General features: G+C 40.4%; 1 protein-coding gene across 13 annotated transcripts in view; it reads right to left on the bottom strand.

Annotated features, from left to right (window-relative positions):
• The window catches only part of dagla (diacylglycerol lipase, alpha), a 485,025-nt gene that overhangs the window by 120,460 nt on the left and 350,454 nt on the right, over window positions 1-14,111 (bottom strand). For all 13 annotated transcript variants that reach the window (XR_005944203.1, XM_041197351.1, XM_041197355.1 and 10 more), the window contains 2 exons: window positions 5,821-5,955; window positions 3,961-4,038 (listed from right to left, as the gene is read on the bottom strand). Coding sequence is in view for 12 of the 13 variants with exons in the window: in XM_041197351.1 (XP_041053285.1) it covers window positions 3,961-4,038; window positions 5,821-5,955 (213 nt within the window). In the remaining variant the exon portion in view is untranslated. The remainder of the gene's footprint in view (window positions 1-3,960; window positions 4,039-5,820; window positions 5,956-14,111) is intronic.

A 14,111-nucleotide genomic window follows, 5' to 3' on the forward strand; every position in this document is an offset into this window, starting at 1 on the left:
CTAGAACAAAGATGGATAGCCTTAAGAATGTTCTTGGGTGATATTAAGAAGCACTTCTCCACACAAAGGGTATAATGGAAATCTGGAGCTTTCTTCCCCAAAAAGCTGTTAAAGGTAGGTCAATTGAAATTTTCAAAACTGAGATTGAAATATTTTTGTTGGATGAGGGTATTAAGGGATATGGAACTAAAGCAGGTAAATGAAATTGAGATTCAGGTCACTCATGATCTAAACAAGTGGGAGAATAGGCTCGAGGGACTAAAAGTTCTTCTGCTCAATTCTATCCTTGTTCCTAAAGCTACTAAATGTTTCTGGGCAAATATTGGTTGCTCTCCAGTATTCATTCTTCATAGTGGAGCCGAAGGGCAGGTGGTGGCATTGTGGTATTGTCACTGGACTAGTAATCCAGAGACCCAGGGTAATGCTCTGGGGACCAGATTCGAATCCCACCTTGGTAGATGCTGAAATTTGAATTCAATAAAAATCTGGAATTGGAAGTCTGATGATGACGACAAAACCATTGCTAATTGTTGTAAAAACTAGTTCACTAATGTGGCCTACATGTGACTCCAGACCCACAGCAATGCGGTTGACTCTTAAATGCCCCCGAACAAGGGCAATCAGGTATTGGCAATAAATGCTGGCCTAGCCAGTGCCGCCCACATCCCATGAATGAGTAAAAATAAGTGTCAGTATGCTATTTAAACATTGAGGCCATCATTCCCCAACATTAACACGTTTTTTTCAGCAGGAGGATAACGGACAGTAGAATGAACTCTCAGCAGTTTTACTTCCTCTGTAGCTCTATTGTAGTTAAGGTCTATTGAGGCACTTAGAAAATCATAACATTGGAAGATTGCTCATAATAACTCGAGTATGTTCAAGATGTAAGTGACTTCATTGTCTTCTGTGGGTCCTCTCATGTCTGAAGAGTCCGATGCATGGACATCCACAGAACTGGCAGTTCATGTGATCGTTGTCGGTGCTTGAGGGAACGTCTAGAGCTGTGCCACTCTGGCCTTCCTCTGGACACATTCTGAGTTTTATGTAAATGGCCCTCAAAGCACGTTGAACAAAATTTCAATGCTTACCTCCACATACTTTGATAGGCTGCAGTGTTTTCCCAAGTGAGGTGATCTTCAATGCAGAAGTTGGTAAGGCTCTTTTTTAGGGTGTTCTTGTATTATTTGTACTGATCACCCTGATATTTATCCTGAAAAGGTTCCCCATAGAAGATCTGCTTGGGGACTCTGCAGTCATCCATGCGGGGGACATGGCCTGTCCATGTAAGTTTAATTTTCTGGTGGGTGGTCTCCATGCTGTTGAGTTCAGCACACTGAAGGACCTCGTCGTTTGTGATTTTGTCCTGGCATCGAATTCTCATGATGGACCTCAGTTGTTTTTGTTGGAAGCATCCGGAGCTTTAATGGCACCTATAGCAGATCCAGGATTCTGCATCGTACAGCAAGACAATGGCCTAGTAGCATCTGATTTTAGTCTTCAGCTTGATGCTATTCTGCTTCCAAACAAGATTATGGAGTCGGCCTTAGGCAGAACTTGCTTTCTGGATGCATGCATAGATATCTTCATCAATAGTGACATCCCTAGAGAGCACACTAGCAAGGTATGAGAATCTTTCTACAACCTTGAGATTTGTGCCATCAATGATTCTGTCTTGTGCTTCATAGCATGTGCCTGGTGTTGGCTGAAACATAACCTCAGTCTTGGAGACACTGATTTGGAGATTAAAGTTTTGGTAGCACTCTAGAATTTGTCTGCCTGGATGTCTTCCTTGTTGTGGGCAGCTAGGTACAGTCATCTGCATAAAGAAGCTTTCAGATTATAGCCTCCGTGACTTTGGTGGAGGTACACAGTGTGGAGAGATTAAATACCTTCTCTGAATGGAACCTAACGTTGATGTCTGCAGGCATGTCTCTGGTGGCTTCCTTAAGCATTGCAGGTTGACGAGTTGGGGAGCCACAATGCATCCTTGCTTTATGCCGCTGGTTACTGCAAAGGCATCAGACATCTTGCCACAGGTGTAAACACATTCAACCATGCCATCATACAGTAGGCACAGGATCCTGACAAACTTGTTTAGGCCTTCTAGCATGGAGACCAAGTGCCATAGACCAGGTCGATTCACACAATGAAAAACTTTAGGTAAGTCTATGAACAGCATATTTAGATCCTGATGTTGCACTCTTGCAGTTGTCTTGCTGCAAACACTATAGAGGCTGTCCTACGGTTAACTCTAAAACCACACCGCGAATCTGGGAGGGCATCGCCTACAAGGATGCCTAGTAGATGGTTTACCATGATTAAAACTTATGCCTTGGTAGTTGCCATGTACATTTCCCTTTCAACAACCATGTTGTCCTTACCTAATCAGATATGATTAGGCAGAAACAACATGGTTGTAATGAAAAGGAACTAGTGTTTAACAGAAGTATTAGAACTTGTTGAGCATATAACTAGAAGTTTTTAAAATCCCTCAATCTTTAAACTGCAAAAAAAAAACTGGCTGCAGCTGCCACAGTGATTGTTAAGAGAAAACTTTCACTGGGTTGCCTTGACTGACAGGCTAGCTGGTGTGGCATCCGTTCAAGCAGTTTCAATAGGGTTATTTGTTGACATTTTCTAAAGGGATATTTATTATGAATGCTTGGCTGTGTTCCAAAAGTTGTATTATCTTAGCAAGGGGTCTCAGTTCACAGTTTGATTGGTAGTTTAAACAAGTTATTAAAGGATTAGAGGTATTATAAGAGATTAACTACTTGAGGAGATTTAAAAGCAAGCTCCGACTTCATCCCATGCCCACCCCCACCCCACTCCTAGAGCAAAAATCTTGCTATTCAGGGCACTTCTTACTAAGGCAGGTCCAGCAAGTCGGGAAATTTCCATCTTGAGATATCCGCTTCGGTAGCCAAAATCAGTCATTGAGCATATTCAAAGCCGAGATGGATAGTTTCTTGGGCTCATGGGGAATCAAGCAATGTGGGGATTTTTGAAGCAAGTGGAGTTGAGATTGAAGATCAGTCATTACCCTATGGTGGAGTCGGCTCTTGCAGTCTTTTGGCTTACTCCAAGTTCTTACATAAGCTGCCTAATGAGAATAGCTGCACAGATCAGAAATTAAATTAGGGATCTTCTTGTCTATGCTGCTTATATAAGCAATGCATTTATCTACTAAGCCATCAGTGTAGTATTACTGGCTTCTTTTAAAAAGGAATTCATATTCATCAAAATGATGTAAGCTGTTCACTCAATGGTAAAACAACTGAATGATAAAGTGTGTAGTCTTGCTATTTTCTCTCTCTATTTCTCATGTAAGCAATTGACTACATACATACTAACTCCAGTAGAAAAAGAAGATAGGCAAATACAAAAGGAATGAGTTAGCTGGACACCTGCATATCTGAAAAAATAACAGAGAAGTTGGCTGAGAACAAAGCACTGACTTTGGCCAATCCTAATTTTACTTATTGAACGTACTCACCCTTGAAAATTCTCCAGTGTCTGCAAAATGGTATGCGTAACTGAGACAACAATGTCTGGCTCATATGGCAAATATCAGGAGAAATGCAATCAACTGAATTGTCACATATTTTGAAATGTTATATGGGGAAGAGATACCTGTATCTCCCAATCCTTTGCCACTATGCCATATCTCTAAAACTGCAGAGGATAAAGTCTCAGCCAAATCCACTGTTTGAATGGAACAGGCACTTCAATATTCTTTGTGACCACTGTGCAGATAGCAACATAACTACTGAATTTCTTCTCGAACTGCAGGCTTTCATCATGCATTAACATGTCTCTCAGAGAAAATGGATTCTCAGAATAAATACTTTGGTCATATTTTATTGCCCTTACCCACTTTAGCACGGGCTACATTATACATTGGCAATGTGCCAAATTGTTTCACAGTGCTTAAATATATTAAAGAATAATACTCACAGCATTCTTCAAGTCGAGGTACTTTGTATTTCTAGTGACTGGAATTCCTGATAAAAAGGCCAAAATGTCATTATTTGCCTATAGAGGGAAAATGAAAAATGACATAAGTTGCAGTTTAAATTAGCAGAGAATTCCAACACCAGGCACTCTTTTTCCCCCATTCACCATACCTTCATTTTTGCTATTTTGATGAAGGGTAGAAACTAAACATGACATATCTTTTTGTTTCAGATGCTTACTTGCTTGATGTGTCCATTATTTCTTGTATTTCCAGCCTTCACAATCTTTCTTTCTCTGACCTCTGCCCAACATATTTGCCAGCCTTTGAGAGCATGGCTTTTTAATAGGCTCATATGGAAGTGATTAAAAAGATTAATTGGAGTTTAAGATTAAATATACAACAGCCGTTCTGGTTAAGTAACATATATTGATCACAGCCTTCCACCCAGCCTTTCTCTAGGTACTGATCTGTGATGGGGGTCTAAATTCACTGGTGCTGAATGATCTCCAGTAACTCACCCAAGTGCCCATTGTTATGAATCAAGTGTGCGAGTGCTGAAGGCTGTTTGGTGATAAAGGACACCCTCACAGCCTCACCCTCTCCTTACTCAATGTCCACATATATGCACTTTCAATTGAATTTCATTCTGGAGCAGAACCTTGGCTTTTCTTTCCCTTCAATATCTGAGGGACACAAAATCAATTGTAGTACCCTTACTGCTGCTCCTGTTGGGGCTACAAACTTAGCACAAATGGAAAATCAAATCAAGGCTTTTTTGATCTGTATTTAACTCAGTTACATGGTGCATTTACCAACAATTCAATTTGCTAATATTAGTACACATGAAAGCATACCACAAATTTTAGAACAGGCGCCTAATGCACTTCAGAATTTTAGGAAAAACAGAGATAAGATTAGTTCAGTCTAGAGTATTTTCAATACCAATCTGCAACTGGTAACACAAGAGTCCATTATAACATGAAATTAGCACCTCCGGAATAATGTGTGGAACTTACACTGGCTTTGTATCTTCAACAACTATGTGCAGATCTGGTGCAACAGGTGCACCAATACAAGCCCCTGTATTTGACCAATGTGTAAAATATGAGAAAGTTCAATTGAACTGCACCAAGGAAAGAATAAATGTATTTATGATCCCAGCTGTACCTTGGGAAGGAATATAGCAAGTTGCTTCCAAATGGGAGCAGGCAGGGAGTGAAATTGCAAGTTTATTCAGAGTGTTAACAGATTTTCTTGTGGACACTTTGAAACACTAGTTAAGTTATAAAACAGGGCAACTCAGTGTCTTATTGTGTAGAGAATATGTGATGTTGTTAGACTTAGGAATGTGAGTTAGGAAAAGAGAAAACTAAGAATTAAACTTCTTTCAGCCTCCCTTAACTTATATTTCATCAGGTCCAAGGTGGGTGGAGGCAGATGGCAGCTCGGGGACTCATTCCAGCACTCACCACCTCCTGCCATTTCACCCATAAGTAGTTGGAGCTCAACAACATGCAAATGAGGAAAACACAGCCCAGTGGCATGTCAAAGCAAGTCTTTGTCTTCAGATTGGCCTGACACCCCAGCACAGGTCAGGGAGTACATCTTCAGATCCTAGTACTGGAAAAAAAGGCCAGGATTGAAAACCATCTCTGAGCAGACAGAAGCCTGAAAAGTGTTGTATCCCAATCAACGGGAGGACAGGAAGCATTGATCAAGTGTTTTGTGAATATTGCCCATTGCCTACCCCTCACACAGAGTCCATACTGCCTACCCTAAAACATACATAACCCATTGCCTACTCCAAAAACACACAGAACCCACTGCCTACCCCAAGAATCACAGAATCCATTTCCTACCTCATCCAAGACAGCAAATCGCTTGGCTCTCTGTCTCTGACGCAATAATACAAGGCCAGCTATGATGTCAGAGGGCACAATGTCCAAGTCTCGGAAGAACTCGGCAAAAAGAAAAGCAACTTCAGAATAGGCATCCTGAGAAAAAGAAACAAAGCTGATAATAGAAAAATAAAAATCCTAAATCAGTTAGGTTATGATAAAGAAGCACTGCATACATGTAAAAATGCGTAGATGCCTTATTTAGTTTGGGGAAGGAGAAACTTTACACCTAGTGTAAGCCATTTTTATCAAAATGACATCACTCTAATGGATGCAATCATGTCTCTAGACAAAATGTTGTATAATGCATTTATGAATGAAAGGAAAGAAACAAATTTCCTGACCATTTTTTCACAAAAGTGCTGCAGAAGGAGGACACCATCCAGTCTAATCAGTCCTCAAGGGAGGAAACCACTTCTGAATGTCCTCAGATAGAAGAACTTGCTTTTAGCTTTCTAATGTGAAAATGACTCATTTCACTGAATGGATATTTTCCGAAATGTGTCTAGTGTTCTTCCTTCCATCTCTCCTCCTTTTCCTGCATTCATTCCAGCCCAAATAAGAGTGTCAACATGACATTGTGAAACCACTCCACAATCCATCCTGATCATACTGATGACTGAACCAAGGTACATTGGTGTTTTAATATTGTGCAAGACCCTGGCCAAGCTGTTGAACGTAGATCAAATGAAAAATTGCTGACACTCAAGTAAAGACCAAGTGCCTGGAAGACTCATTTTTAGTGGGTCTTTAGAGCCACTTATCTTAGCAATTATTGATAGTTTTACATTTGGTTTTTAACCAGCTGCATGAGACCAGCATATTAGGAACCAAGTGGCAGAAGGACATCAGCAATTTAGAGAAGGCTTAAAAAACTTAATCTGATTTTGGGATTGCAAATTTCATTGGTCCATATACTGATAATTCATGGCAGCTCTCTTGCATGAGGGTCAATAGCTCTAATGGTGGGCTCTCATTGCTATCATGGATGTCAGAATAGCCTCAACTTTATGTGAAGTGCATTTGTGTGTGTGTGTATATATATATATATATATGTATACATATAAATATGTACATATATAAAATACATATAGTATATTATAGAGAATGCATATGCTATATATTATATAGAAATATATATTACATGCGCACACGCACAATAACGAGGCCTAAGTTTATATCGCATGCAGAAGACAGCATCCCTGACGGTGCAGCACTCTTTCAGTATTTCTGGACTGTCAGCCTAGATTATGTTCTCAGGTCTCTTGAATAAGGCTTGAAACTAAAACTTTGAGTCAGATGCAAGAATGCTATCACTGAGTTAAGGTTGACACCTGATAGTGTTGCTTTGTTTTCTAGTAAGAGTAAGCAGTACAAATCTCACAGCCAATGAGCTGCAAGAATAACAGAGAAAAACAGAAATGGTAAGATGAACAAAAGGGATAAAGAAATAATTGGCAAACAAGGTACAAGAAATAAGAGGATTTAACAATATTGATTGTTTGGTTCAACCAGCTCATATGACAGATGCAACTTTTCATTTTTAAGTTTACTTGTGGTTTTCATTGTGAGGTGCGTGTCTTGCATCACAGTGTTGGCTATTTTGGCACATCAGTACCAAACCACTTGAAAAACATATCAGGTGTTGCATTGGTGGAAAATATGAAAATGGATTATTGTTTATAGAAAGGTCTGAGATAATATGAGTGAATTCTCACTCTTTGTGGAGGCACTTTAGCAGGATGAGACACAGCCTGGAAAGTCTGAAAATTCAAGTTCTGGCATCTATGTGGAGGTGCTTGCATCTTACCAGCTGTAAACAGAATGGATACTGTAGGTATAGTCTATGTACTCAAGTTTTGAAGGATGTGGCATAATCTCACTAATTGTGAATGCACTGTGATGTGGCTAATAGTCTGTTGGTGTGGTCTGCAATTTGATGATCTGGTAACAGCTGTTTTTATCTTTTTTTATTTTTTAATGGGACGTGGGTGTCAGTGGCTAGGCCCATCCCCAATTGCCCTCGAGAAGATGATGGTGAGCTGTCTTCTTGAACTGCTGCAGTCCATGTGGCGTAGGTACACCCACAAGGATATATTTCCAAGTCAGGATGGTGTGTGGCTTGGAGGGCAACTTGCAGGTGTTTCCATGTGCATGCTGCCCTTGTCTTTCTAGGTGGCAGGGATTTGAACGGTGCTGGCAGAGAAGCCTTGGCAAGTTTCTCATGTTAACCCTGTAATATTTGAGCGGTTTCACATTTAATAGGAGGCTAGGGGTTGTTTTAACAAAGGTCCAATACTGTCACATACACACACATATTACATACAAACTCCTTTAAATGTTCTTCATAGTTTCATTTACATTTTTCTAATTGTCACAAGTGATGCTGCCAGAAACCATGTTAATCACCACCTCTCCAGCAGTCTGCATCTAATTGGCTGTCTACTGTTTCCATGACAAGCACACAGTGACGGCTTCATTTTATTATATTCACAACAAAAGCTATTTTGGGATTTTAATTGTAAGAGTGGAAATAATTTGGAAAAGCACACCTGTTCCTGGGACAACTAACCAGAAAGCAATCAATTTATCCTAATTAAATTTTACCTGTCTCATTTGAAGTTCTGTACATTTTATTATAATATGGAAAAAAATTGCTCACACATTTCACAACACAGCATGAAGGTTACATAATTTAGTTCCTATTTTGCCATGTACAATATGGTGTGAATAATGTGATTCTCATCTATTTGGCTTGCTGAAAGGCATCAAAACATCCAGACTTATTTTCCAATTTTCTTTTCCTCATCTCTTTATCTGAAGGTCAATTGTTGTGTGACAGATTGTTGTTACTGTTCTTATATTAAAGCATTCTTCAAATATGTCAGGAGTAAACAATCGGTGTAGAAAGGGTTGGCACACTAAAATTTGACAGTGGGGAAGTGATGTCTGAAGATGGAGGCAGAAACAAAATACTGTGGAAGCTGGAAATCTAGAGAAAAACAGAAAACACCAGAACCACTCATATATGGCAGCACTCCTATTCTTCATCCTATTAGAAATGTTGCTCCCTTTTGTTATTTTCCTGCCTCACCTTTCTCTGGCTCTGTAATTGCTTCAAGGTTGTTCGTTTCTAACACCTTTCAGCTCTGATGAAAGGTCAGCGACCTGAAATGTTAACTCTTTCTTTCCCCGCAGACGCTACCTAACTTACTGAGTGTTTCCAGCACTTATTGTTTTTATTCCTGAAGGCAGTGAAATTGCTGAAATACGTACTGGTTATTTTTCAATAGTACTCACAAAAGATATAAGGAGAGAAATACAACAATTGAGGCTACAGTTCAAAGGAAACATAAGCTGAAAATGTTTGCAAATAAAAAGAAGGCATATGGGGCAGGTTATTGAACTTTAAGGTATGGTTCTGATCACTTTCACTCCCGAGTTCTGAAAGAATTGGCTTGAACGGTTGAGGCTTTTCTTGCAGATATTTTTCAGAATCTACCAAACATGGGCCAAATCCCAGAGGACTGGAAATGAAAATGTGACTCCCATCATCAAACACTAGGGTGAGGAAATAATTGGTTTGTAAGCCTTATACTCATGGTTGGGAAAAAGAAATATTATGACGGATAATATAAAGGAGCATCTTGAGAGGCTTGAGCTAAACTGAGGCAGCATAGCTTTAGGTGTTGGGAGTCATGCCTTGCTGATGCGTGAATATTAAAAGAGGTGGATGCACCAGTATGTAAGTCTTGGGATATATTTGATTTTTAAAAAATTCTTCCATGGGATGTGGGCATCGCTGGCTACGCCAACATTTATTGTCCATCCCTAATTGCCTTGAGGTGGTGGTGGTGGGCCACCTTCTTGAACCGCTGCAGTCCATGTGGTGTAAGTACATCCACAGTGCTGTTACAAAGGGAGCTCCAGGATTTTGATCCAGCAACAAGAGCAACGATGTAGTTCCAAGTCAGGATGGTGTGTGGCTTGGAAGGGAACTTGCAGGTGGTGGTATTCCCATGCATATTCTGCCCTTGCCCTTCTAGGTGGTAGAAGTCCTGGGTTTGGAAGATGCTGTTGAATGAGCCTGCAATGTATTTGTAGATGGGACACATTGCTGCTACAGTGGGTTGGTGGTAGAGGGAGTGATTGTTTGTGGATGTGGTGCCCATCAAATGGGCTGCTTTGTCCTGGATGGTGTCCAGCTTTTTGAGTGTTATTGGAGCTGCACTCATCCAGGCAAGCAGAGAGTATTCCATGATACTCCTAACTTGAGCCATGTAGATGGTGGACAGGCCTTGGGGAGTCAGGAGGTGAGTTACTCGCTGCAGAATTCCCAGCCTCTGACCTGACCTTATAGCCACAATATTTATATGGCTGGCCCAGTTCAGATTCTGGTCAATGGTAATCTCCAGGATGTTGATAGTGGGGGATTCAGCAATGGTAATTCCATTGAATATCAAGGGGCAACAGTTAGGTTCTCTCTTGTTGGAGCTGGTCATTGCCTAGCGCTTGTGTGGCACGATTGTTACTTGCCACTTATCAACCCAAGTCTGAATGCTGTCCACGTCTTGCTGCATTTGGACACAGTCTGCTTCAGTATCTGAGGAGCAGCAAATGGTGCCAAAAACTGCGTAGTCATCAGCGAACATCACTATTTCTTACTTTATGATGGAGGAAAGGTCATTGATGAAGCAGCTGAAGATATTTGGGCCTAGGACACTACCCTGAGGAACTCCTGCAGCAATGTCCGAACCCTGAAATGATTGGCCTCCAACACCTACAACAATCTCCTTTGTGCTAGGCATGTCTTCAACCAGTGGAGAGCTCCCCCCACTACTGATTCAATTGACTCTAGGTTTGCAAGGCTCCTTCATGCCATATTCGGTCTGATGCTGCCTTGATGTCATGGGCAGTCACTTTCACCTCATCACCTACAGACAGACTGATGGGCTTCTGTGAGCTGCTTAGAACATTTGTTGGCAAACTGTGGGCAGCTGTCTAAAATGACTGGGTCTGGAATGCCGTGCATGGCAGAAGTTATTTTAGTAGCATAATGACAGCTTCAGAGGTGGGACCATGCAGATGCTTAACCTCAATCCATTTGGAGTAATAGTCAATAATTTGAGGAATGTATTCCCTTTGAATGCAACAGGATCCATTCCAAGATGCTCCCACCGTCTGGACAGAAATGAGGATACCATTAGTGGTTCTCTTTGCTCTTGATGATGGATTGCACAGGTGATGTAATTTGAAATCATCTCTTCTCATAATGTTGAGATCCCTAGCCACCAAACAGAATGTTATGCTCTGGCACGACACTTTCTAATACCCAGGTGTATTCGCTGAAGTGTCTCGAGTCGGAGGACTCTAAGTATTATGAATTTCTCTTTACAAATCAGCAAGTCATCCATAACACTGAGATGTCTTTTTTCCTCAAAGTCTTGCCTCAACATGAGATTATTTGGAACATAATCTGGCCATCCTTTGACACAGTGCTCCCAAATTTGAGCTGATTTTTCATTTGCTTTTTGTGCCTTCCAAATTTAATTTAGCCTCTGTTGTTGTTGTTGGAAATTTACGGTTAATGAAGTATAGAACTCCAAAGCTTCCACAAAATTGATGTCCTCTTGTTCAGGCTTTTCAACAGGAATGTATGACAATGTGTTCATCGTAGTTTGTTTTCTTCCTTGGACATAGTAGTTTGCAGCATCTGGTCTCAATGTGATGCAATGAGCTGTTTTCTAGTTTCCCCAGAAAGTTTGAAAATTCTGTCCTGAATTCTTTCTGCTTGTATTGACTTCTCTGATTTCTCTTCCTTTATACTGAAGTGTAACAGTCAACTGTCCCTTGACCTTCAGTTGAATGCTTCCTGAACTGTGGAGTTGTATGGTTGATGGCTGGAGGAAGTCTTACTTTATCCACTAATCTGTGGCCTGAAAGAATGAAACTCTTGTTCCAGTATCTAATTTGAAGTTTGTTTTATGCCTGTTGACTGTAATGTCTGTGCTCCAATAATTCCCATTAGATCTCTAATTTCTCCCGAGAATGGCACTTCATAGTCTACTGCATCTTCAATTTCTTGAATGTTACTTGCTTTAATTGGTTTCTCTTTAAATTTCTGAGTTGGGAGTACTTTGCTATGGCATACTGCTTTAAAATGTCCTCCCCTCTTACAGGGATGGCATTCCATATTTTTGGCAGGGCACTCTTCCTGCAACCTTTTCCCTCCACAGCAAGAACACTGAGTAATGGCAGCTACTCTTCGCTCATTCCCTAGTTTTGAGCAGATGCGCTGCTACTTGTGTCCTACAAACTACATGTATCAGTTGTTTTTCTCCACAAAATCCCCCGTCACCTCGAATTAATACATGATTTTGCTTTCTCACTTCTACCTGCCTTGTTAACTGCACACCTGATAGCGTTAAATCCTCTCCCAACTGTCAAAAATCTGATAAAGTCTCCTTTAATTCTCCAAAACAATGTAATCCTGAGTTAATTCCTCTTTCAGGGTCCTATATTTGAAATTCTCAGTTAGTCGATATAAATCTTTAATGAAAAATCTACCCTCTCTCCCAGTCTTTGGGTATGTCTATTGAACTTCACCCTCCTTATGATAGTATTCCTTCTAAGGGCGAAATATGTGTCAAAAGCTTTTATAACATCTTCTTATATTGCCGTTTCTTCATTTATGCTCTGTCTGACCGATACGCTGTGCGCACTACCACCTATGGCATAGAGAAGGGTCCTGACCTGTTCCTTGCTAGGCTTCTCTCGCTGTCAGTCAGGGAGTGGTTCTCTGCCCGGAAAACCTACAATGCTAGTTCTGCCATTTCTTGGCTTGATCCAGGCCTTCCACATGTTCGAAGCCCTCAGCTAAGGGTAATATTTTGGCTATGGCTTTTCTTCGCTCTAGCCTTTTTTTGAGTTCTGTTGGCATTTTCCCCTGTGCTGTCCTTTCCTTGCAGTCATTTTGCTTGCTGCTTTTTCAGTCACTAGGCTTTTTACTTGATGCTTTTTCCATTAACTTTACCACTGTCACCATCTGGTAACATTGTTATAGGTCTTAGTTTAAGTTGTCCTTGGTCAGGATCAATAGGGAATGCTAGAGGCAAGGCTGTTGGCAAACTTGACCTTTTGTTAAACATTTTTCTAGCTATATACAGGACAAGGCTTAGCACAAGGTTGCACACAGAACCATCCCTCAGTATACTCAGTTTTCATGCGATCTTGCATCACTGATGATGTCAACTATCTATTTACATATTTAACATTAACCCTAAACACTGCAGATCATCAACCTGCAAATCCTTCCAACACTCCCATGGCAGGTGGCAAGAGCAGGACAGGTTCCTGGTCATCCATGTTTTAGTGGATTCATGCTGCACAAACTCTGGCTTCAGGCTAGACACCTGTTCCAGGAAACATAAGTTACTGAAAACAGATGCAAACATGTGCTTTGTCTGCCTCATAAATTGCTAGACACGGGGAGTCTTCAAAGTTTAAGCTTGTCTCAGATTCAGTTTCCATGGAATGCTTGGCATGCTAATTATGGAGGTATCAGTATTTAAAGTACAGGAAAAGTAATTACTCAACAGTTCCTTATTTTCACTGACAATATCACTGTTATCAATTTACAAGGGATCCACTTTGCTCCTGACCACTCTTCTTTTCACAATACGATGGTAAACAAATTGTATTCATCTTGATATCCTTTATAAGTTTTATTTATATCCCTTTTTTGTAGCTCACGAGATCTACTTAGCTATTCTTTGTTGTCGTTGTATCCCTCTCATTCATCAGGATATGAGCATTTTTTTCAATTTATATGCTTTATCTTTTAGTTTTATGTTGTCTCTTATCCCTTTCGTCATCCATGATTTTTTTTTGGCAAATTGTGCTTTTACTGCTTAGGAGTATAAAGTAGTTCTGCTATCACAATAACTTTTTTTTTTGAACATTTCCCACTCATCATCTGGTTTTTCAACCACCAACATTGTCCATTTTGCTGTGGGTAGTCTCTGTCTCATTGCAATGAAGTCAGTCTTATCTATCTTAGTAGCTGTTTGGGTTCTTCCCTTTCAAACACTAAGTCAAATTCACTCACTTTTTTGACAAAAGTTCACGCATTGCTCTGAGTTGTAAGTAATTATTACCTCGAGTATTCCGGGGCTTAGGCAAACCTCCATAATTCTGTGTTACAATGTTATGAAGCAGATGAGACCTGCTATTTTATTTATCTATCATAAGGT

The sequence above is a fragment of the Carcharodon carcharias genome, chromosome 10, assembly GCF_017639515.1.
Source record: "Carcharodon carcharias isolate sCarCar2 chromosome 10, sCarCar2.pri, whole genome shotgun sequence".
Lineage (NCBI taxonomy): Eukaryota > Metazoa > Chordata > Chondrichthyes > Lamniformes > Lamnidae > Carcharodon > Carcharodon carcharias.